Source organism: Anomaloglossus baeobatrachus, chromosome 6 (genome assembly GCF_048569485.1).
Source record: "Anomaloglossus baeobatrachus isolate aAnoBae1 chromosome 6, aAnoBae1.hap1, whole genome shotgun sequence".
Classification (NCBI taxonomy): Eukaryota; Metazoa; Chordata; class Amphibia; order Anura; family Aromobatidae; genus Anomaloglossus; species Anomaloglossus baeobatrachus.
This window is the reverse complement of record NC_134358.1, coordinates 342,831,347-342,857,497: the sequence shown is the minus strand read 5'-3', so window position 1 is coordinate 342,857,497 and position 26,151 is coordinate 342,831,347. Positions and strand designations below refer to the sequence as shown.

General features: G+C 44.4%; 1 protein-coding gene across 14 annotated transcripts in view; it reads right to left on the bottom strand.

The window, feature by feature from the left end:
• Positions 1–26,151, bottom strand: part of TRIO (trio Rho guanine nucleotide exchange factor) — a 3,493,742-nt gene that overhangs the window by 2,784,735 nt on the left and 682,856 nt on the right. For all 14 annotated transcript variants that reach the window (XR_012724343.1, XR_012724344.1, XR_012724345.1 and 11 more), the window contains exons 18-19: positions 25,427–25,593; positions 22,017–22,136 (exon numbers count right to left, since the gene is read on the bottom strand). Coding sequence is in view for 11 of the 14 variants with exons in the window: in XM_075314973.1 (XP_075171088.1) it covers positions 22,017–22,136; positions 25,427–25,593 (287 nt within the window). In the remaining 3 variants the exon portion in view is untranslated. The remainder of the gene's footprint in view (positions 1–22,016; positions 22,137–25,426; positions 25,594–26,151) is intronic.

Sequence of the window (26,151 nt, the reverse complement as noted above, 5' to 3'; positions counted from 1 at the left end):
CTGTCTATACAGTCTGTCTGTCTATACAGTCTGCCTGTCTGTCTATACAGTCTGTCTGTCTGTGTATACAGTCTGTCTGTGTATACAGTCTGTCTGTGTATACAGTCTGTCTGTGTATACAGTCTGTGTGTATACAGTCTGTCTGTGTATACAGTCTGTCTGTCTATACAGTCAGCATATACAGTCTGTCTGTCTGTGTATACAGTCAGCATATACAGTCTGTCTGCGTATACAGTCAGCGTATACAGTCTGTCTGTCTGTCTATACAGTCTGTCTGTCTATACAGTCTGTCTGTCTATACAGTCTGTCTGTGTATACAGTCTGTCTGTGTATACAGTCTGTCTGTGTGTATACAGTCTGTCTGTGTGTATACAGTCTGTGTGTATACAGTCTGTCTGTGTGTGTATACAATCTGTCTGTGTGTGTATACAGTCTGTCTGTGTATACAGTCAGCGTATACAGTCAGTCTGTGTATAGTCAGCGTATACAGTCAGTCTGTCTGTCTATACAGTCTGTCTATACAGTCTGTTTGTCTATACAGTGTGTGTGAATACAGTCTGTCTGTGTGTGTATACAGTCTGTCTGTGTGTGTATACAATCTGTCTGTGTGTGTATACAGTCTGTCTGTGTATACAGTCAGCGTATACAGTCAGTCTGTGTATAGTCAGCGTATACAGTCAGTCTGTCTGTCTATACAGTCTGTCTATACAGTCTGTTTGTCTATACAGTGTGTGTGAATACAGTCTGTCTGTGTGTGTATACAGTCTGTCTGTGTGTGTATACAATCTGTCTGTGTGTGTATACAATCTGTCTGTGTGTGTATACAGTCTGTGTGTGTATACAGTCTGTCTGTCTGTGTATACAGTCTGTCTGTGTATACAGTCTGTCTGTGTATACAGTCTGTCTGTGTGTATACAGTCTGTCTGTGTGTATACAGTCTGTCTGTGTGTATACAGTCTGTCTGTGTGTATACAGTCTGTGTGTATACAGTCTGTGTGTATACAGTCTGTGTGTATGTAAGGTAATGATGTAAACCACCGCAGCGGTACCGCAATTAATAAAGGACTTTATGGTAAATTCTCGATCATTTGCACAAGATTTGAATTTGGTGGTATTAAACATGATCTTGCATAACCACAATTTTTTTGGGCACATTTATAAGAACCTAATGTAGGTAGCCAGTTTTGTGAACAGTGACCTATATTTTTATTGAGCATTGTGTGATCGCTGGGTGAAATACGGTTTGCTATTGTGTTGCGTTTAGAAACGAATCTAACACCATTGGCCAAAATGTTTTTAAGGTATTATCCACCTGCAAAATAGGTAAAAAATGTTTGACTATGTCAATGACATGATAGTAATCACTGCTGTAACAGGTTGAAAAAACTACCAAGGGAGAGGTTTGTGTAGACACAGGAGAGGGTGTAGGTTTTTGTTCCAAATATTGTACTCTATTTTTCTGTTCAGATTTTAATTTGGCTTGGTCAATTACCTTTAAAGAATAACCCGTTTTTAAATCTATTATTAATAACATCACATTGTCTCTGATAGACAAAATCAGAAGTGCATGTGCGTCTGGATCTTACAAATTCTCCCACAGGTATATTATTTATAACGTGGCGTGGGTGGCAACTAGTAGCATATAACAAAGAGTTGCCTGCAGTTGCCTTTCTGAATAGGTCACAGTCCACACTCTCAGTACAAAAATTAGCTGTCAATTGTAGGTCCAGGAAAAAAATTGAGGTTGGATCAGTTTGGTAAAGAGAAAAAAAATTTACACAGGTTGTTATTAATGTAATAAAAAAATCTCTCCATATCCTCCAATCCCCCCTCCCAGACAATTATCACGTCATCAATATACCTTAAAAATATATTAATATTGCATATAAAGGGATTCGTATCGGTAAAGGTGTACTCCTCCTCCCACTATGCCATAAAGACATTGGCCAGTGAAGGGGAAAATTTAGACCCCATCGAAAAGCCCTGCTTCTGAACAAAAAACTCATCCAAAAAAGTAAAGTAGTTATTTTTGAGAAGAAAAAACACAACCTCAATAATATAAGTTTGAAGATCAATTGAATAGTTGGTATATTTCTGCATATATTTGGCTAAAGCTAAAATAGCTAGGTCATGAGGGATGGATGTATATAAATTTTGAATGTAGCACGTTAACCACCGACATGATTTTTTCCATTTAATATTATTAATGATATTGAGTGCATGTTTTGTGTCATGAGTTTAGCTAGGAGACAACTTTGCAAGGGAACTGAGTCGAGAATCTAACCATTGAGAGATATTTTCTGTGAGTGACCCAATTCCTGATATTATAGGTCTGAGAGGAGGAGGAAGATATTTTTGTGGGTTTTTGGTAACGCATGTAATAGTGGAGTCTTGGGAAAAGCAGGATTAAAAAATTCTGCTTGTTTCTGAGTTATAACACCCAATTCTCTACCTCTATTCAGAAGGTCTTCCAAATCTGATCTTATTTGAGATAAGGGGTCAAATTGTATTTCTCTATAAATAGAATTGTTTTTTTTAGGAGATTTTTCACCACTCGTTCATACAATCCTACATCGAGAACGGTTACAGACCCACCCTTGTCTGAGTTTTTTACCACTATATAGCTATTTTCAGTAAGGGATTTCAATGCTTTTTGTTGGGGACCAGTCAGATTGGAGTGTGTTTTTCTCTTTGATTTACTTAATTTTATAAGTTCTTCCTCAACCAAAAACTCAAAATCCTCCATAATAGGGATTTTAGACTGTTCTGGCTAGAACTCAGGATAAGGCACTCTGGAAGTGAAATTCCTATCTGTAAGCTCAGGAATTATGGAATTAGTTTCAGTCAAATCTCTGAGAGTTTGCAATGAGATTTGTTCTTTGAATGCATTAGGTATAAATTCCTGAGCTTTAGGAATTGCACATGCAGAATTCATCAGTCACAGTATCATCATTGTCAACCGGAAAAAAATGTCGCTTTAAAGTGAGCCTTCTCATGAAATGGTTCAAATCAATAATCGTATAAAATAAATTCATATTCACAGTCGGAACAAAATTAAGTCCTTTTGCAAGTAATTGAGTCTGATCTTCAGACAGAAGGCTAGCAGATAGATTGATAACAGTAAAGTCATTATTGTAATTTAATGGTTCTTGTTTCTAGTGGACCGTCTGAATTCTCTAACCACCGGTATGCTTTCTTCCAGATCTTCTCTGGCGTTTTTTGATGCGTTTTTTGACCGGTTGTAACAATTACCAGGTGCAGGACTTGCTGAGCTGGTTGATGGGGCTCTCTCTGTGTCTGAAATGTCCGTATTTAGATCTGATAAATAAAACTCAGTTGAGGAAAAACTCACTTGATTGTCTTTTTTCTTTAGAATGTAAGGATTTCTAAAATTCTGTTGTTGTGGTCTTCTGTTACGATTTTGTTGCCAGTTATAAATACGATTGTTTTCATAGTCAAGTATGTCCCTCTTATATTTGTTTTCCTTCGTAATCATGATAGTGTCCTCCAATTTATTTAGATTCAACATAATTTTATCCTTCTGCATTTTTAGTATATCAATGTCACTGATTTTAGACAAATCCTCTTCAATTTTCTTTATACTTACAGCTAACTTAACAATTTTTTCCGTTTCTTTCTCCACCATTAAAGTGATTAATTTCTCAGAACATTCAGAAAGAATATTGTCGCATTTGGAGATGAAATCCTGGTCATATTCAGATGTCGGACGTTTTTTTATTCTCAGTCCTCTAGGGATCATTTTGGCATTTAAATAAGCCTGTAATGTTTTTTGATCCCACCACACCCTCAGTCTTGTGGACATGAGCTTTTCAAAGCTCTCACATGGTGGAATTGAGGTCAGTTCCGTCATCCATTAAAGGGTTTTTTGAACCAGAAAAGATACTGGCCACTTTGTTCAGTCGTGTCTGATTATTTAGTAGAAAAAATTTGTCTGTCACAATAATATTTGGAATCTCCATAATGACGACTTCTTAGGCAATATTTAGAGAAACAATTCAGTTCCAATTCATATAGGTAAATGCAGGGAGCATGGGACTGGTCTGGATAATATAGCAAAGGAAAAATGTACCAGCTCACACGCTTGGAGTTCCTGAGAATTCTGGCCGGTGCAAGGACATCAGCAGGACCCACTGAGTTTCCCACATATTAGACGTGGCAGCTCGTGCAGGTAATGATGTAAACCACCGAAGCGGTACCGCAATTAATAAAGGACTTTATCGTAAATTCTCGATCATTTGCACAAGATTTGAATTTGGTGGTATTAAAACATTTTAAAAAAAAAAAGTCTTTCTATTTACTACTTATTCAGTCGTGTTTTTTATACGTGTGATGTCATTTCCTTGTGATTTTCCCCTCCCCTTTGACCTTCTTAAGGGCTTTTTCACTTTAATGGTGTTGACCCACTTAAGTGTGAATATATGGAAAGGAATTCCAGCATCCAGGTTCCAGATTATTTTAAAACAAATTTTCTTTATTCCAAAATTTTTTAAAAGGTCATTCCATAATAATGATAAAATCAAGTGGCAATTTTAAACAGGTACACGTTTCGGAGGGTTACCTCCTTAGTCTGAGACAACACCATTGAAGTGAAAAAGCCCTTAAGAAGGTCATAGGGGAGGGGAAAATCACAAGGAAATGACATCACATGTATAAAAAACACGACTGAATAAGTAGTAAATAGACTTTTTTTTGCAAGACATAAGAAATTTCACTCTTTACATTAAGCCCATATGGCATCCTGGTATTAAGCAAAACTATCCATTTTGCTTCACAGCGGTGTAACAATTATCAAATCACCACCCCTTTTGGGGAGGACCACTTTTTCTGCAGCATTCAATTTAAGCGATGCCAAGTTGCCTGCGTGCACATTTAAAAAATGTTTCGATGCGGCAGACAAGCTCCGTGTTGTGACGTGGTTCACATCATAAACATGCTCCGAGATGCGACGGCACAACGTGCGGGAAGAGTTTCCCACATATTAGATGTGGCAGCTCGTGCAGGTAATGATGTAAACCACCGCAGCGGTACCGCAATTAATAAAGGACTTTATGGTAAATTCTCGATCATTTGCACAAGATTTGAATTTGGTGAACATCGTAAATTAAAATAAAAAAAATCAGTAATGGAATTGCAACTTTGTTTTGCAATTTCACATGCAAATTTGTTTCCAGTTTTCCAGTACATTATGTGGCTAAAAGAATGGTGTTATTCTGAAGTACAACTTGACTGGCAAAAAAACAAGCCCTCATATGGCTATATTTATGGGGAAAAAAAAAAATTGATTATGGAAGAAAGAGAATAAAAGACAGCAAAAAAAATGATATTTTTGTGTCTTCCTTGGAGCCTATCATTGGGGGACACAGAAAGTCTGTATTATGGTGTCTCCAGGGGAGGCGTGACCCTAGATTTGCAAAAGTGTTAGCTCCTCCCCCCACAGCATATACTCTAGCTAGGCAGGAAATTAGCTCAGTTTGGTGTAAATGCAGTAGGAGAAGGACAACCAAAACCACAAGGGTTGGAGCTGTGTCCCCCAATGAAAGGCTCCAAGTTAGACATTTTACAGTAAGTACACAAAAATGTCATTTCCATTCTCGCCTTTTCATTGGGGGACACAGACAGTGGGACGTCCCAAAACAGTCCCTGGGTGGGAACTGAACTATTAACAGTGTAGAACATCAGCCTAAGAGCTGCCTAACGACTGCAACTGCAGTGAACACATATCAATACACTGTCAAAAAACCGAGCAGTGGCCACTTAAAAAATGGGCCACTGCCGCCTGAAGGACTTGTCTTCCAAGAGCAGCATCCGCGGAGGCATGTGTATGCACTCTGTAGAATTTTGTAAATGTGTGCACACTGGACCAGGTAGCGGCCTTGCAAAGTTGGGCCGCCAAAGCCTGATGGCGGATAGCCCAGGAGGCACCCACTGCTCGTGTAGAGTGGGCCTGCACAGATTGAGGGGGAACGACACCTCGTGCTTTGTAAGTTTCACAGATGGCAGCACTGATCCATCGAAAAATCGTGGATTTGGAAGCCCGGTCGCCCTTTTTGTGTCCTTCTGAGAGGACGAAAAGGGCATCGGACTTGCGCAACAGCGCTGTTCTGGAGATGTAGATCCGCAGAGCCCTGACAAGATCGAGAGTGTGAAGGGCTTTCTCAAAGGAGTGGACCGGGGCCGGGCAGAATGACGGCAACACAATGTCCTTGTTCAGGTGGAAAGAGGATACGACCTTCGGAAGGAAGGCGGGGGAAGGCCGAAGGACCACCTTATCATGATGGAATATCAGGTAAGGTGAGCAACAGGACAGAGCTGCCAGTTCGGACACTCGCCTGATAGAGGTAATAGGACTAAAAAGGCAACTTTCCAAGACAGCCGTTGAAGAGAGATTTCTCTCAAGGGTTCGAAAGGAGGAAGCTGAAGAGCTCCGAGAACCAAAATTCAGATCCCAGGGATCTAAGAGGTGACGATAAGGGGGGACCAAATGCGCCACCCCTTGAAGAAAGGCACGGACCTGAAGGCGAGAAGCCAGCTGCTTCTGGAAAAAAATTGACAAGGCAGAAGCTTGTCCTTTAAGAGTATCGAGAGCAAGACCAGAGTCCATACTTTCTTGCAAAAAGGCAAGAACATTAGGGATTGAAAAGATAAGGTAAGGATTCAAGCGCCACGCCGTCAAATGCAGCTGTGCTGTATTCTGGTGGAATATTGGACCTTGCAAAAGAAGATCCGGGCGGTCTGGAAGACGCCAGGGAGTGTCGCCAAGAAGGTGGAGGAGCTCTGGAAACCAGGCTCTTCTGGGCCAGTTCGGGGCCACGAGGATCACCGGGATTCCCTCAGCTTTGATTTTCTTGATTACTCTCGGAATGAGAGGGAACGGAAGGAAAACATATGGCAGGCGAAACTGCGACCACGGGAGGACTAGAGCGTCGGAGCCGAGCGCTAGCAGGTCTCTCGACCGGGATACGAAGGGATGTACTTTGGCATTTAGCCGAGACGCCATGAGGTCCACATCTGGGAGCCCCCAACGAAGAGTTATCTAATGGAACACCTCGTTGTGGAGGGACCATTCCCCTGCCGCTAGACCTTACCTGCTGAGAAAGTCTGCGGCCCAGTTGTCTTTCCCCAGAATATGGACAGTTGAAATAATGGGAATGTGCATCTCTGCCCAAAGAGAATCCTGGAGACTTCTTATATCGCTGCCCTGCTGCGAGTTCCTCCCTGACGGTTGACGTAAGCCACAGCCGTGGCATTGTCTGACTGGATCCGAACCGGGAGGCCCAGAAGCAAGGGTTGAAAGGTCTGAAGGGCCAAAAATATGGCCCTGATCTCCAGAACGTTGATATGAAGGGATCGCTCGGGCTGAGACCAGCGTCCGTGAGCAGTGTGGTGGAGAAACACCGCCCCCCAGCCTAACAGGCTGGCATCTGTCGTGACTACGTGCCAGTGGATAGGACGGAAGGACTTCCCCTGAGATAGGGATGAGACCTGAGTCCACCAGACGAGGGAGCGGACGGCAGTCCGAAATAAGTGGACTGACCGGTCTAGAGAGGCTGGATTCTTGTCCCAAGAGGACAGAAGATCCAATTGCAGAGGGCGCAAATGGAATTGGGCACACGACACGGCTTCCATGACTGCTACCATCTTGCCTAACACTCTCATCCCACTCCGGAGGGATGTGTAATGGCGGGAGCGGAGGGATTGGGCGGCCTGGATTAGGGAAGACCTCTTGTCTTCTGGAAGAAAACCCTCCGGGCCTGAACCGTGTATCAGCATACCCAAAAAGGTGATGCGCTGATGAGGAATGAGGGATGACTTGTTGAAGTTGAGAAGCCACCCTAGCCTTGAGAGCGTGTCTGGGCAAATTTGCACGCTTTGTGAGCAAACTTGGAGAGCTCCCTTTGTTAAGTAGGTCGTCCAAATAGGAAACGACCAGGACGCCTCTGGAGTGTAAAATGGACATGACGGCTGCCATGACCTTTGTGAAGACCCGAGGCGCAGTAGCCAGTCCAAAGGGAAGGGCCCTGAATTGGAAATGACGGTGTCCTACGGCAAAGCGAAGCAACCGTTGATGTGATACACATATGGGAATGTGTAAATAAGCATCTTGAATGTCTATGGAAGCTAGGAATTCTCCCGGTTCCATAGCAGCTAGTATTGCTCTCAATGACTCCATTCGGAAGGTCCGAATCCGTACGGACCTGTTTAGCCTTTTGAGGTCCAGGATAGGACGGACAGAGCCATCTTTTTTGGGGATGACAAAAAGGTTTGAAAAGAAACCTTTGCCGCGCAGTTCCAGGGGCACTGGAATGATAATGTTTGCTTTTTGCACAGAGGCTATGGCCTGACATAAGGCCTGGCTTTGCATTGTGGACTTTGGAAGCAGAGAACGCAGAAACCTGTTGGCCTGTAGGGAATGGAAATCGATCTTGTAACCTGAGGTGACGATTTCTCAAACCCAAGCATCGTGAGTATGGTCTAGCCAGATATCCCAAAAAAGCAGAAGCCGCCCTCCAACAGGAGTCGGCTCTGAGGGGTACCCGGTGTCATGCTGAAGGGGCCTTCGCGGGGCGAGGTCCCTTGGGTTTAGATTGCCTGGAGTGGGAACGCCAGGAAAAGTCCCTTGAGGCACCGGATCCCCGATTTGAGCATTGCGACGACCCCTGTGATGGTTTTTTTTTGGGGGGGGGCCGAAAGGACTGCCTGCGCCAAGAAGACATTTTAAAATTTTTGGACACAGGCCGCTTTTGTGGTAGAATGGTACTTTTACCACCCGTCGTCGCAGATATAAGGTTGTCCAGGGATTCTCCAAACAGACGGAGACCCTGCAAGGGGAGTGTGGACAGGGACTTCTTGGAGGCACTGTCCGCGTTCCATATCTTTAGCCACAGGACTCAGCGGGCAAAAACAGCGTTGGCTGCCGTTAGGGCTGACCAACTAGCTGCATCTAAGGAGCCGTGAAGCAAGTAATTAGAGGCTAGAGAGAACAAATCAAAATCTCAAGAGCCTCTGAAGGAATATTGCAAGAGCGAAGCAACTTGCGCAAGTTCCTACTCCACACACTCATAGCTCTTGCCACCCATGTGAAGGCAAACAGGGGGCGCAGAGAGGAGCCTGAAGCCTGGAAAATAGATTTGACCGCAGCATCAACTGCGCAGTCGGACGAGTCCTTGAGAGATGCGGTGTCTGAGACAGACATAACCGTGTGTTTAGCCAGCCTGGATACTTGCAGATCCACAACGGGGGGTATTGACCAGAGCTTAACCACTTCAGATGGAAAGGGATAAGCGAATGAAGAGGAGGATTTTTTATTAAACCTCCTATCAGGGTGATCCCACCGTTTAGATATGATTTGATGAAAAATCGAATCCTGGGCAAAGGATTTAGGAGGTTTCTTGGCCCGCTTGATTGCCGACTGAGAAGTCGAGTCCGAAGGCTGATCAGAAATCGACAGAGTGATTGACAGACGAAATTAATGTGTCTTCCATATGTCTAGACTCAGTAGGGACATCTGAACCAGAGTCAGAGTCTTGGGAATCGTGACTACTAAAGGTCACGGAGCCTGAGTCAGACTGATCATCGTCCGAGTCGGACGAGACGTAACGGTCGCAATGGCGCCTTTTGGAGACATCCTTTTTATGTACTGGGAACGAGACAGCAGACGAAGGCGGGCTCCCCTGGGGGAGCTGAGCCGGGGGGGAGGCTGTGAGAGTCTGTGGAAGGCTGGGATATCTGAGCGGCCAGGTCATCTAACCTCTTAGACATTAGAAGAGCCCAGGCAGGCATAACGCCATCAGACTGGGCTACTGCCTGGATAGTGGCCTGTTATGATCCGGAACCATGGAAGACCACCACAAATCATTGGAAAAAGGTAACAAGAGCATTATCAACTAATCTGGCCGCCATCCCCTTACTAACCATCACAACTAGAAGTAGCCGAGGGGTGAACTAACATCCTGTGCACCGCGAACCCAGCCGGAGAACTAGCTATCCTAAAGGTAGGAAAGATTAATAACTCTCTGCCTCAGAAAATAGACAAGAATAGCTAACCCCCCACATTCAAAGACTGCGGTGATATAGGAAAAACACAATACACAGGTAGATGACACGATTAGCAAAAGGTGAGGCCCCCGCTGACTAAAATAGGAAAGGACAGGAAAGGGACTGATGGTGGCCAGAGAAAAACCCTGCAAAATACCAACTTCCTGATAGTACAAAAAGGCCCTCAGATCGCACGATCTGAACTCCGTCCTATACCAGGTGCCCTTGTCATACCAATGAACAGAAAACAAGAATTATAACAAAGTCAACAAGCCACAAACACATGGACCCAAAGGCGCTATACTCCACACAGAACTGCAGGGAGTTCCTCAACAATCCACTGAGGGGGAAAATCTCTGCAAGCAAATAAACTGAAACCAACCACAGCAAATGACAAACCCAGATAAACAAAAGAACCAGACAATAAATAAAGAGCAAGCACTTATCTGGGGAAGATGTGGTGTAGAGCAGGATTAAGCAGGCTGGAGATACAAAGAACAACTGACATCCGGCAACAGCCTGCAATCAGACCAGGATTTAAATAAGCAGAGAGTTAGCAAAGGAAACACCCACTGCAAAACACACCTGGTCCAAGTCCAAACCATTCCTGGCCACCAGAGGGAGCCTCCCAGCAGCCAAAACATAACTAACATTCACAATAGTGGCCGCAGCCAAATCCACAGACTGCACGACCTCATGGTCCGGCAGCGGAGGCTGTTGTGACACGGTAGTAGGGGCATCGCAGCCCCGGCATAGTGTATAGCTTCGGTCATTAGAAAACGAGCGTCCACAGGTGGAAGAAGCATAGTAGAGGTCCGTAGAGGATGCCTGGGAAGCTTTATCACCCTTGTGGTTACGCATGTCAGCAACAGTTCCACAATAAGTACAGTGAGACGCTAGCAGTATTATAAAGGGACTGCTGTGGGTGAGGAGCTGCTAGCAGTATTATAAATGACTGCTATGCAGAGCCGGTATATACCGAGTAAAGTAGCACACCCTGTCAAACAGTCGGTATATACCTACAGGCACAGTTAGTATATACTGCTAAAAGCTGATATACACCACCAGCCAGCAGACACACACCGCTAAAAAGACAGCGATATACCACTGAGCAGAGCGGTATATGGTGCTGCAGAATCGCAGAGCCAAGTAGGCGATCTCACCAGTGTCTGATCCCCACATGTAATGGCGTATAGTGTTCTCTGGCAGCATGGAGAGGAGAGACGGCCCACTTGAGGGAGCGGCTTCTAGAGCAGTGGAGGGGGCGTTGCTAGAATGCAGGCCGACGCCGGGAGCTAAATTAATGATGCTTCCCCGGGATCACGGCCTGCATCGGCCCACCGGCGCCTTTTCAGGCGGCGGTTTGGATGCAGGAGACTGACTCGTCGTCTCCCTACCTGCTCCTGGAATCAGGGGATATGAGGGAGAGGTTCGTGATGAGGGGGTATAGCCAGAGATCCATCAAAAAAGGCTATCAGCGTGCCAAATATTCCCAGCGGGACCAGCTGCTAGCTGGGAATGCAATTACAAAACCTACATCTAGTCCAGTGGCAAGATTCATTTCCACCTATTGCCGACAGTGGGACCAAATCAGGGCTGTACTAAATAAACATTGGGCCATTCTCCTTACTGAGCCCTCTCTCCGTGGCTATTTGCCGGAACGCCCCCTGATGACGGCAAGGAGGGGGAGGAGTCTCAGAGATACATTGGTGCATAGTCACTATGTGGCCAAGAGTACTCCCCTGTTTGGATGTGGTCCCCAACGTGTCGGCTGCTACCCTTGTGGTAGCTGCCGCGGCTGCCAGAACATCATTCGGGCCACAACCTTCTGCTCAGCGGACGGAAAGAGGGAGTTTTCCATTCGGACATATATCTCTTGCAGCACATCTGGCGTAGTATATTACGCCACGTGTGGCTGTAATAAGATATATGTCGGTTTGACCTCACGTGAGCTCCGTATTCGCACGAGGGAGCATGTGCGTGACGTTCTGGCGGCCAAAGAGGCCACCAACCCTGAATCCCTAAAAACGATCCCGAGACATTTTAGGGAGGCTCACAATTGTGATCCTGCATCCCTCCAGGTCCGGGGCATTGATAGGGTACATCTGGGAATTCGGGGCGGGGACCTCAAAAAACGGCTTGCACAGATGGAGTGCCGTTGGATCTTTGTTTTAGGTACTCAGGCACCAGATGGGCTGAATGAACGTCTTTCATTCGCCCCTTTTTTGTAACCATCACTCTTATCCCCATCATTTTGATACCTTGGGTGAATCCGACTGGGGGGAAATAGGAGGGAGGTTGGATCCCTCCCAGTTGTAGTTAATGAAACTCGAATTTTCGCCCTCAGGGTGTTTTGGGTCCACCCTGGCTGAGCAACAGAGGCGTGAATAGCTGCGTAGCCCCCTATGTGTCTTCTATGATTCTTGGGATTTTAAGTGTTATTCTTTTCATGCTGTATATATTGGTGGTCTTATGACTCTTTTAACAGTGTGTCTTTTTCTTTGTTTTGCTTTAAGGGACCTTCTTGTCATGAACTTTCCTCCTTAGCCGCCCCCCCCCCCTCTCCCCCTCTCCCCCCCCCCCCCCCCACCTTTCCCGTCTAAGTGTCCCCTTCATTCGGGTTTTGTTACCAATCCTGGCCTGGAAGAAATGGAGATTCGCATATGTTTGCAGTACCTATAATTGGGAGGCCATGGAACCGCGATATACATGGACATGTAATATTTGGAATTGTGGGTGATATATTTATGCCTACATTTTGTCTATCTTTTTCTTTATTCTCTATTTCTTTGCAGACGTCTGCTTTCTCATTTTATCTATTCTTCTCCTTTCCTCTGTACATAAACAAAAGAATTTTTTGATATGTATGTACTTTATAATATGTATTCCACTGATGATGTCATTATGTGATTCTGTATAGATTTAATGATGTTTACAGGTACTATATACCACACTGCTATTGATGGGGGTGGGACTGTTATCTTTACAGGGGCAGCTCCATCTTACCCAGCACTGCAGTGGGTTCCGCTTGTTGATTCGCGTCCGTGGCAACGTCTGTTGCGGCGGAGAACCGGAAGTATCGCACAGTGACGTCACCGGAAGTTCTCGCTCCGTTGACTTCCGGCCGCCGATACCGAGCCACGGCGCGGTCTGCAGCGGCTATTCACTTCAGGTGCGCGTGGTGTAATGGAGGCGTGTTACCAATTAGGCTCCCTTTTTAAGCTCCATTCCTGGCACTCTTTTTATCATCGTCCCCCGACGAAGCATTGTGACGAAACACGTGTCGGGACGTCGGTCCCCACATGCCCTCCAGGATTTTCGGACGCTTTAACTGTTTGTGGTAAGCCTGTATGCCTCATTAATGATTGACTTACATGATACTGCTTGGGCACTTTTTACCTTTTTTCCTTGTAAATTGGTATTGAGTGATAACAGTGCCTTAGTAGGTTTTCCGTCCATTGTGCAGCTCCACATATCGGCCCTTTGAGTTATGACCTGATTTAAGGCCATAGGCCCAGGCCATGGGTTCTGGTATCAGCTGCCCAGTGGAGGGTTTTGCCCCTATATAGGATTATCCTTATGGTCATCAGGTTGCCACATTAAGTTCTGTAATCATCTGGTCAGCAGGTCCGACACAACTTTGATATATTTCCTGGGTCACGTGGGGGTTTCCCCTCTTCCTTCACCTACTCAATCTGGTTTTTCATGATTATTTATTTGTATGTACTGTAATACCCTGTGCACTATAAAATAAAATGTTTTATACATTTGTATCACGGTGTCTATGGGGTATTTCTATATTTTGGTAAATTTAAAGACTCTTGCGCTTTGTGTTTAATATGTATCTCCGAGTTGTTGCCTATAATATCTGGATTTTTATGTTATATATGACTGCTCCTGGCTCCGTCTGAAGACGTGTCGGTCCTGGGATGCGAGGATCTCGGGGACGCATCTTCGGCTCAAGGCTGAAGCAGGTCCTCGGCTCTGCTTAGCCCTCTGGAGCTACCTTGGTGTGAGGTGCTTCCAGGGAGCCTGGAGGGGTATGCAGACCCGACCACTTGGGCGCGAGGGAAGACCGACGGCTTGTGCACGCCAGGTTTCCTCTGCCCGTACACGGGGGGAACGGGGGTGTCAGGGCACCCTGGTATTGCCCCTATCAAAAATAGAATGAATAATTTAAGAAAAAACAAAATAAGTAAAAATAAGCTGGCCTGAGGCACCTCTGGTGGAGCTCAGTCCAGACATGTTAGCCTCCCTGCTGACACTAGGAAAAACTGAGCTAGTTTCCTGCCTAGCTAGGGTATATGCTGTGGGGGGAGGAGCTAACACTTTTGCAAATCTAGAGTCACGCCTCCCCTGGAGACACCATAATACCCACTGTCTGTGTTCCCCAATGAAAAGGCGAGAAAGGAAAAAAAAAGAAAAATGTAAAAAATTGCCGGGTGGCTAAGGGGTTAATATTTGGGCACACACAAACCAATATATATGTATATGTATATGTGTGTGTGTGTGTGTGTGTGTGTGTGTGTGTGTCCGTTAAAGGAATCCCCACTGTCGCATTTACAATTGTGAAATGTTGCACAGATGCCTCATGTGACTCATGGAACATTAGACTATGTTCTGACGGAAAAAATTAACCACGCGCTTTACAGTTACTCTCTAAAAAACTTGCCTCTATTAAAGTCAATGGAGCTGGGAGCTACAGGTCATTAATAGGAGCTGTGATTAGTTGCTATATGAACAAAGGACATTCTTAGTATAAGAAGCTTATGGGTGAGGTTATATGTTTTTTTGGAGATAAAGACAGACAAGCAGACAGGAAACGAGAGACAGACCAGGGAAACGAGAGACAGACCAGGGAAACGAGAGACAGACCAGGGAAACGAGAGACAGACCAGGGAAACGAGAGACAGACCAGGGAAACGAGAGACAGACCAGGGAAACGAGAGACAGACCAGGGAAACGAGAGACAGACCAGGGAAACGAGAGACAGACCAGGGAAACGAGAGACAGACCAGGGAAACGAGAGACAGACAGGGAAACGAGAGACAGACCAGGGAAACGAGAGACAGACCAGGGAAACGAGAGACAGACCAGGAAACGAGAGACAGACCAGGAAACGAGAGACAGACCAGGAAAGAGACAGACCAGGAAAGAGACAGATAGGATAAGAGACAGACAGGATAAGAGACAGACAGGATAAGAGACAGACAGGATAAGAGACAGACACAGAGAAAGGCAGGGAAAGAGATACACAGAGACAGACACAGAGACATACAGACTGATGCAGAGACAGAAAAACACGAATAAACAGACAGACAAAAAGACAGACAGAGGGAGACAGACAGACACACAGACAGACACAGACACACAGACAGACACAGAGACACAGACAGACACAGAGACACAGACAGACACAGAGACACAGAAAGACACAGAGACAGACAGACACAGAGACACAGACAGACACAGAGACACAGAAAGACACAGAGACAGACAGACACAGAGACAGACAGAGACAGACAGACGCGGAGACAGACAGACGCGGAGACAGACAGACGCGGAGACAGACAGACGCGGAGACAGACAGACGCGGAGACAGACAGACGCGGAGACAGACAGACGCGGAGACAGACAGACGCGGAGACAGACAGACGCGGAGACAGACAGACGCGGAGACACAGACAGACGCGGAGACACAGACAGACGCGGAGACACAGACAGACACGGAGACACAGACAGACACGGAGACACAGACAGACACGGAGACACAGACAGACACAGAGACACAGACAGACACAGAGACACAGACAGACACAGAGACACAGACAGACACAGAGACACAGACAGACACAGAGACACAGACAGACACAGAGACACAGACAGACACAGAGACACAGACAGACACAGAGACAGACAGACAAACACAGAGACAGACAGAAAGACACAGAGACACAGAAAGACACAGAGACAGACAGACACAGAGACAGACAGAGACAGACGCGGAGACAGACAGAAGCGGAGACAGACAGACGCGGAGACAGACAGACGCGGAGACAGACAGACGCGGAGACAGACAGACGCGGAGACAGACAGACGCGGAGACAGACAGACGCGGAGACAGACAGACGCGGAGACAGACAGACGCGGAGACAGACAGACGCGGAGACAGACAGACGCGGAGACAGACAGACGCGGAGACAGACAGACGCGGAGACAGACAGACGCGGAGACAGACAGACGCGGAGACAGACAGACGCGGAGACAGACAGACGCGGAGACAGACAGACGCGGAGACAGACAGACGCGGAGACAGACAGACGCGGAGACAGACAGACGCGGAGACAGACGCGGAGACAGACGCGGAGACAGACGCGGAGACAGACGCGGAGACAGACGCGGAGACAGACAGACGCGGAGACAGACAAACAGGGATAGACAGAAAGAGACAGAAAGAGACAAAGACAGAAAGACAAACAGACACAAACACACAGATAGATAGGGAAAGAGACAGAGAGGAGAGACAGAGAGAGACAGAGAGAGACAAAGACCAAGACAGCGAGAGGGAGAGAGAGACAGCTACTATCCCGGCAAAGCCGGGTACTACAGCTAATTTGGATTAAATAACCACTATCATTTGCTTCCTATAACCATCAACAAGCACCTGACACCTCTCATTTGGAAATTTGGACCATTCTTCTTTAACAAATTGCTAGAGGTCTCTAATTTTAAGGGTTGCAATAGCAATTTTAAGCTCTCCACAGGTGCTCTATAGGATGTAAATCTGGACTCATTGCTGGCTACTTTAGAACTGTCCAGCACTTTGTTTCCATCCATTTCTGGGGGCTTCTTGAAGTATGCTTAGGATCATTGTCATCTTGAAAGACCTATGACGCAAACCTAGTTTTCTGACACTGTTTATTACAGTGCAACCCAGAATCCTTTGGTAATCTTCACATTTCATAACGCCTTGTAAAGTGCTGGAGAGTAACAGTCATGGGCGAGGGTTGTGGACCCCCAACCCAACCCGGCACAGTACAGACACGGGGGGCAGAGTGGAGTGTGTGGTAGGGGTGGAGGTGTTACCTTTCAGCTGCCGTACATCTGAATCCTGTTCACCTCCATGGGCCCTGTGTCTCGCTCGGTTAGGAAGGAGACAAAAACTTGGTAAGACTTGCATAACTTTACTTAATTTGCCGGCAGACAATTTCCATTTCTTTACAGACTTGTCATCGTCATCATCATCATCTCTCAAGCACATCAACTTCTGTAACCGGCTCAGCTCTGCAAGGACGGCTGTAATAGGGCAGCTTATCTTGCCATTTTGGACCCACTCCCTCAACATGGTGGTGGATCGTAAGGCCTAGCTGTCTGGATGGACAGACTCTTCTGATGCCCTCCCACCGCGACTGCGTTCCCTGACATACAAATAGGTGCCGGCCTAAGGTTGGGGCGCCCCAACTTCTCCTTTTATGTCTCCATGACACAATGGACTTGCACTCCGCTGCAGTCGAGCCCCCTTGAAATATGTTTGCTTCTCTCCTTTCTCTGTCGTGTCACTGTTATGCTTCTATCATCTCCACCCTATGCACTCTATTCTGCTTCTTCTGACCCTCCTGGAACTCTATTTCTAGTTCTTCACACTACACCAGCATTTCCCTATCTGACTATAAGTTACTTCTCCCTAAACCTTTTACTGTGCTGGTGATCCACCTCCCAAATTCACCCCTGCTGCCGTCATTGCCTATCCATCCCTCCTCTAAGCAACCCAGGAACCCATGACACCTGGTGTTAAACAGGGGAGGTAAAACAAAAATACAATACAATTCACAGTTAACATATTGTTGTTCCAGTAGTCACCATCAAGAAGTGAGGGCAGTAGGGTGCTGGACACTCTATTACAGCCTTGCACAAAAATCAAGGCACTCCGTGCCAGAGGCAGCAAAACAGCTCCAAAACATCTTTGAAACTCCACCATATATGACTGTAGGTACTGTGTTCTTTTCTTTGTAGGCCTCATTACATTTTTGGTAAACTGTCGAACGATGTGCTTTACCAAAAAGCTCAATCTTGGTCTCATCTGTATACAAGATGCTTTCTCAGAAGGATTTAGGCTTACTGAAGAACATTTTGGAAACCTGCAGTCTAGCTTATTTATGTCTGTGTGTCACCAGTGGGGTGATCCCGAGTCTCCTACCATAGCATTTTTGTTTAATTTGAATGTTAACAGATATGTTGCATCTCATTTAGACTAACATAGGTTTGCTTTAGCCCTTTTTGGCGATACCCCCAGGGTGCTGTACCACTGGCTTCCATGCCATTGTATATGCCCCTTTGCTACCTGGATTACCTGCCTCCTTGCTGGTATGCAAGGATCTACATGTTATATTTTGGGTGCATGTAATCAAGCATGTGTTCTCTGTAGCATCCACTGCTCTGCGCCATGTAAATTTGCTATGTTGTATATCGTTGTTGCGACTAGCGCCCCCTGGGTTCAGTTCCCCTCTATGCAATTTGTGTTACTGCACTTGTTTTGACCTGCCTTGCTATCTGTCCGCCCGCACTTCCTGGTTCCTGGAGCCGGCGGCGCCGCCGTACATCTACAGGTGCTCACTATACTATTAGTGCATCTATGTATATATACCTCTCTGAAGTCTTTACCTCACACTTTCCCTGACGAAGCCGCCTGCGTGCGGCGATACACGTGGGGTCGCTGCACACCCCGTGACCTGCCCCTGCATTTTACTACAGCCCTCCTTGCTCCAGGCAGCCTGTCCCTGACATTGAGCTTCCATCTGGCTCCTTTTGGCTCCACATTTATGTGGAGCCCCTTTACATCAAGCTTTCTGGTGGTATAGCCCCTGGGCAGGGTCCTGGATTTACCTCCCTCTTTTCCCAGCCTCTATGGTGACTATCAGTACTTATTTCTATTGCTATTGTGTATGTACTATACATTGTCAGGATTATATCCTGTGTTGTGATTATATATCCTGTATTGAGCTAACAGGGAATCCTCTGGGTGAGCGTGTTCTCTGCCCTCATTTCAACAGGAATATACTATTGTGATAATTACCCTGTGCACTAACTGCTTTGACTGAGGGTTCAGCTGCTGTACCATTGGCTGTATTTATGCATTTTATGTTTATTATAACATGGGGATTTTGGTCGCTGGCTGTGCAGCCTTGTTTTTAAACTGTTTTTAATATTGTTCAATAAAGGTGTCCTATTTCCATATTCTGGGTTGTGCTCTTACATGTGCAATGTCTTTCTCTCTTTGCGACAGGGTTTTTAACCTTGAGATTGTTGATCTTTTTCAATAATTTTGGTTCTCAAGTTCTCAGATAGTTCTCTTCTCCTTTTTCTGTTTTCCATGGTTAGTGTGGAATGAAAAGATTGAGTCAACTTCTCCCTTTTTATCTGGTTTCATGTGTGATTTTCAGATTGCCCACAACTGTTAGGGGTACTTCTCACATAGTGAGATCGCTGCTGAGTCACAGGTTTTGTGATGTACCAGTGAGCTCATCAGCGATCTCGCTGTGTGACACTAAGCAGCGACCCGGCCCCTGCTGTGAAATCGCTGATCGTTACACACTGTTCTGGTTCATTTTTTGCTCGTTGGTCTCCCACTATGCATCACACATCGGCACTGACTCTGTATAAGCAGCGTACGCTGGTAACCAGGGTGAATATCGGGTAACTAAGCAAAGCGCTTTGCTTAGTAATCCGATATGTACCCCAGCTACGTATACAGGGAGCCAGCGCTAAGAGGCGTACACTGGTAACCAAGGTAAATATTGGGTAACCACACAAAGCGCTTTGCTTAGTTACCAGATATGTACCCTGGTTACCAAGCACAGCATCGTTACACGAGTCGCTGGTGGCTGGTCACTGATCGTTGGTGAGATCTGCCTGATTGACAGCTCACTAGCGACCATGTAGCGACGTACCAGCGATCCTGCCCAGGTCGTATCGTGGTCGGAATCGCTGGTATGTCGTTTAGTGAGACGGTACCCTTACTTGCCACAGGTAAGTTTGAAAGCGCATCACATGCTTGAAGAAAAGTTATTTATCCACAATTTTGTTCAGCCCTTGTTTGGAGTTTTGTGTGAAGTTACTGTATGTCTAATTAGATTTTTTTTTTCTCGGTCTTTTTATATTTTTTAATAAAACACACAAAGTAAATAAACAGGTGAATGACAAAACATATGTAATTGTAATAATTTTCTGGGAGAAATACTTCATTTCTGGAACAATTTCAAGGGTGCCAACACTTTCGGCCATGACTATCTATTTATCTATCAACATACCAGCAAGCCGTTCCAGAAAATGACACAGAAGACAAAAGGCCAAACCTAAAAATTATACACAAATTTGTGATCAAGTCATGTGCGGCCAGGAAAGGAAGAATCATTTAATTATATATAGCAACAAAAGATATGAATAATTATTCTTAAGAAACTATGAACATTGTCGCATACACGAAAAATGTTGAAAATGTTACAAAACAATATTGAAATTACAGATTTAATTTAAAGCATTTAGGTACATTGACTGGAGGGAGCGCATATAAAATATTTCCGTATTTGGTACTTTAATCCTAAGTGACTACAGATCACTTGCATAAACTTGCTAGAAGTTTACTATTTTCAAAACTTACACCTTATTGTTCATTTAAAAATACCTTCAAACAGTAGTTTCACCTAGATTTAATTTCTTCTCCATCTTTTCTATCACTGATGTTTTAGATTTCCCCTCTTGTTCATATAACCAAATAGGTGAATGATGTTCATATAAACAAACTTTCATCGGGTGAGAAGTATGGCCCACATATATTTTTCCACACCAACATTTTAGTAAATAAATCAAATTTGTACTGTTATATAAGCAGAAACCTTTTATGATAATTTGTGCACCTATTAATGCCTGCTTAACATTATCACCCCTGATAATTGGAGAACAATTCTGACAGAAGAGACAGTGAAAGGTATCTCTTTATTAGAGTTTAAAGAAATGTCTCTCAAAACACTCTTGCTTTTTTAATATCCGCTTTGACCAATTGGTAAGGAAATCATCAAGTGCTACGTAACATATTTTCAGTGCTTATTTAGGCTGTATGGTTCAGCTGGAGAGGAAGGGGGGGGGGGCTCAGGTAACGTGACTTTCTGCACTTTATGTTTTTGCTTGTTCATGATTAGCCAGTGTCAAAAGAGTAAGAAGTGCACGACCCCTGTGAACAATCAATCAACAGAGTCAATCAAAAAACAATCCTACATATGGCTATATACACCAAGAGAAAAAATGAAAAAGTTATTGCTCTTAGAAGTGAAGGAAAAAAAAAATGGTAGCATCATGACGGGGTTAAACAAGTTTCAGTGAATCAAAACTGAGGATCATTTGTAAAAAGTAATCACAGCATCAATCTTAGTGCAGCAATCCAAGACTGTTGAAACATTTTTTACTAAACCACAAAAGTGTAAATTTTAGAAATGTGCAGCTTTCAAACAGTTAGGGCTCATTCAGATATTCGTGCATGTCAGTCCAATCTCGGACCACACTGTACAGACTGGCTACGGTTTCCCCAACCCAAGTGTCACAGCGTCACAGAATTATAGAAAGCCATCATGCTTCAGAGGTACAATATATTTTTGTACCATGTTAGTCAATAGAAGGAAAAAAATGTTTAAAAGAACTGAGTCCTCAGTGGTTGATACCTTTTAATGGCTAACTGAAAAGATGGTAATAATAGCAAGCTTTTGAGACTACTCAGGTCTCCAAAGCTTGCTATTTATTACCACCTTTTAAGTTAGCCACTAAAAGGTATCAACTACTAAGGACTCTCAGTTATTTGAAACATTTTTTAGTTTTATGCTATGGTGGGAGATCTGCTGCTGCCAGTCTGTGCAGAGCGGTACGAGAGCTAACTGATGTCCACGGATGTCTGAATTAATATATAGACTTACCTCTATTGCATGCTGAAACTGCTCATGTTCTCTTTGAAGTTGCTCTGCCTCTTGCAGTGAACTTGCAGTAATTAATCCAGCATTTAGCATAGATTCGCCATTTCTGATCCAGCCAAGTACCTGTTATATTATATATAAGGAAAACATAAGATACTGTATTGGTTTTGATTTGCTAAACACAATGTGTTAAAAATTAAATAGCACAAAAAGTAGCGTATACCAATTCTTTCATTCTAGACACTTTATTAGACAATTCCTGAATAGAGAAGCCTTTTGGATGTTTATATTCAAAAAATGCCATCCAAATTGGCTAACCAATAGACAGAAATATTATATATACACAACAAGGTTGCAACAGGACAGTTCTTGGACGAGAGGTATGTAAGAGGTGGAGAAGCAGGCTCTAGCACGAATAGTGATAAGAGTGGTTTTTTTTCCACAAAGGCGTGGTTTTTTAGTTCCAGGTCATAGGAGTGTCCAAAAGTGCAGGGTATGACTGACCGCTCCGTCACCTTAACCTTAAGCTGGTTTCAGACAACCGTGTTTTAGGTACGTGTGACATCCGTTTTTAACACGGATGTCACACGTACCCATGTTACCCTATTGTGTACTCACATAGCCGTGTTTTCACACGAACCATGTGACACCGCTATTTCACATGGAGACCTGTCCGTTTCTTCTCCGGCAGCACGGGTGTCACACGGACCGCACACCAATGTGATCCGTGTGACACGGACTGGAGAAAACAGGGGTTTTTAAATAAAAAGATTTTCTATATTTACCTGTAACCAGCAATGCTGTCTCCGACTCTGCTGCCTCCCGCTCCTGACCCCCGCTCATTATTTTCTTTGATTACTCACTGTAGTGAGCAGCTGGGAGCAGGGGCATCACTGTGACAGCGCTGGAGACCACACCGCCAAGGACAGCATCGCTGGGGACATCGCTAGTGACAGGTGAGTATCCTGCCAGCAGTGTGTGGGCAGGGACGTCCAGGTGGTCATCGGATTTCTCAATGAACTCTGATGACCTCCTGATGACACCCCTGCGACAACTGCGCTACAGCGAGTGTCGCGATGGTGACTTCCAAGGGTTCATGAGAGTTCATTGGGAACGCCGTTGACCCCCTAGATGTCACTGCACAAACTGCTGTATACTCACTCAGGTGAGTACACATGCTGCTGTACTTACCTGTCACTGGCGATGTCCTCGGCGGTGCTGTACCCAGTCTGTCCCCGCGATGCTCCGGCTTCCAAATCCTCGAGCAGTTAATAATCAATGAAAATAATGAGCGGGGATAGGAGCGGGAGGCAGTAGAGCACAAGACAGCATCGCTGGATACAGGTAAATATAGAACATCTTTTCATTGCAGACACGTGTTTTACCCGGTACGTGTCACACGTATGCAAACACAGATGTCACACGTGTGACACACGCGTAACACACGTGTGACACACGTGTGACCATAACCATGCGTGTGACTGGTATCTGATTAAACACGGACATCTGAAACCAGCCTAAAGCTATGTGCGCAGCGTTCTGCCCTGCAGAAATTTCTGCAGCGATTTGAACAGCACACGTGCGCTTTAAATCGCTGCAGAAAGTCCGTAGTGAAAAAAAAAGCCGATTTCATGTGCTCTGAGTGCAGCCCCTCCCATAGACAGAGTGGGCGCTGCATGGAGAGCGCAAGAAAGAAGTGACATGTCACTTCTTAAAACGCGCGCTTCGGGTAGCAGCCGAAGCGCTGCGCTCTAAGACGCCACGTGCGCACGTCTCCTGCATAATCTTCATAGATTATGCTGGGGACGCAGGACGCATGCAGTTACTCTGCGGTGCAGATTGCAGCGTAACTGCATGCAAATATGCAACGTGCGCACATAGCCTAATAGTGATTCAGCCAATTTCGACGTGGTGCTAGCAAATTCTAAAGCAAACAGCCTGCTACCTTTGCAAACATCTTAGGCTATGTTCACACAGGGCTTTTTTAGCAGTTGTTTTGATGACCAAAACCTGATCTTGTGGCAAGAAATCTCCGTTGAGTTATTTGCGGTTTTGGTGTGTTATTTAGTGGCGCTTTTTCTACAAACTGGATTGTATCAATGAAAAAACATTGCAAAAATGCTGCAAAGAATTGATATGATAATTCATTGAAATCTTCAGCAAAAACGCAGGTATTTGACAAAACAGACAGGAAAAAAATCTGCAGGTGTTTGTGTGTGTCTGCATGAGATTTCAGAAATCTCAGACTTTGCTGGTACTGTAAAAAGCAGCTTTTTATTAGCATGGATTTGCATAAAACCAAGGCAAATCTGCAGCTAAAAACACACCAAAAATGCCCTGTGTGAACATACCCTTACATAGGTAATCAGCCACATATATTGCAGGGTGGCCAGTAACCTAGATAGGCTGCAGACCCTAAATGTAAAAATCCCTCTGTCCTTAAAAACTGAGACAGTTATAAGAAGTGGATTACAATGTTGCTTTTTTTTTTCTTTTTCAGGCACTTCTTGCTACTATCTGAGAGGTCATCCTAGTTTTTTCACCAGTTATGTTTCACTGAAGCAGGTTTGACCTATTACTATTCATTCACACTTGGCAATGGATCAATTCAAAATTAATTAAATTTGGATGGAGCAGTGATGTACAAATTATGTCTTCCAAGTTTCTTCTGTTTTATGAGCAAGTTTCACAGACCTGAGACCCAGTTTTTAAAATGGAGGTCTGCATGGGCTACTTAAACTCTGTGTGTCAGGGTGCTGTCCGAGGAAAAAGCGGACAGCCTGGGACGTGTGAATGCAGCCCAATTCTGTTCATCCAGATTTATGTACAACAATAGTGTAAAGTGTAGATCAAATATCTATATAGAATTCATATTTAAAATTCATTATCCTGTGCTAAGGATTTCTTATACAGTGGTACCTCGGTTTCGTTCACATTTGTTATCGTTGATTTCGGTTTTTGTTGGATTTTTTCCACTGAAAATTTTACTAGGTTTTCGTTGATTGCCTTGGATTTCGTTGTTTTTTGACGGCATGCCCATGTGACTACGCTGCTAATTTTGAGATAACATAGCGTAATCCATGCATTCTTCTACTCTGTGTGGCATTATGTATCACCCCGCTTGTCAGTTTCAAAATGTATGTAACAAATGTAAGATAAAATGTATTTATTCTTTATGCTAATATTTCATATTCACTTTATATTAATTTCTTATTGTTATAAGTATTAAAAATGTTTTATTCACCAAAAAATGTTTTTGTTATGTATTTTGGAGTGTCTAAAACAAATTAATTGGATTTACATGGATTCCGATAGACATAATTGCCTCGGTTTTCACCGTTTGTATTTGGACTGATTATCAACAAAACGAAGGTATCACTGTATATTAAATGGAATTTTAACTCATGTTATACCTGTTTTACTTCAGCTTGAAGATGGCGAAGTTGAACACATTGCTCTAGATGTTTTCTGTGTTGTTCAGCTGACAAATCCAAATCCTGTTGCTTTTCATGCAGAAATTCAAGTAAATCTTGCACACGTGTTGCCATATCCACATCTCTGTCACAAAGAAGGTCAACTCCTATACAGAAATAAACACTTATGAAAAACTTGCATAACTGAAGTTAGGCCAAAAAGTGTGACAGAGTTGCAGTTAGGCTAAGCTAATTCCAATGTATAAATTTGTCATCTCTATTATCACTTGTACATTACACATGTTTTTTTTTACATTTGTTTTATATTAAAGAAAGTAAAGCCCCACTCCAGTATTTTTTATTTTATTTCACAACTGGAATTGTGCTTTAAATCTAAGTTCCCTGCCCTCTGTCTTTTACTCAGTTGCTGCTTATTTCATCTGTTTCCAGCACTGCACCAGTCAGTCTCCGTCAAGAGAGCGCCAAATTTCGCAAATCAGTGTAACTCTCTGAGAGCCTCATTCTGGCCCTCATAGGGTTGCATTGAATACTTGCGACTTAACTTCTGACTTTCAGCCAGTCAGAAGTTAAGGCCCTGTCACACACACAGATAAATCTGCAGCAGATCTGTGGTTGCAGTGAAATTGTGGACAATCAGTGCCAGCTTTGTGGCTGTGTACAAATGGAACAATATGTCCATGATTTCACTGCAACCACAGATCTGC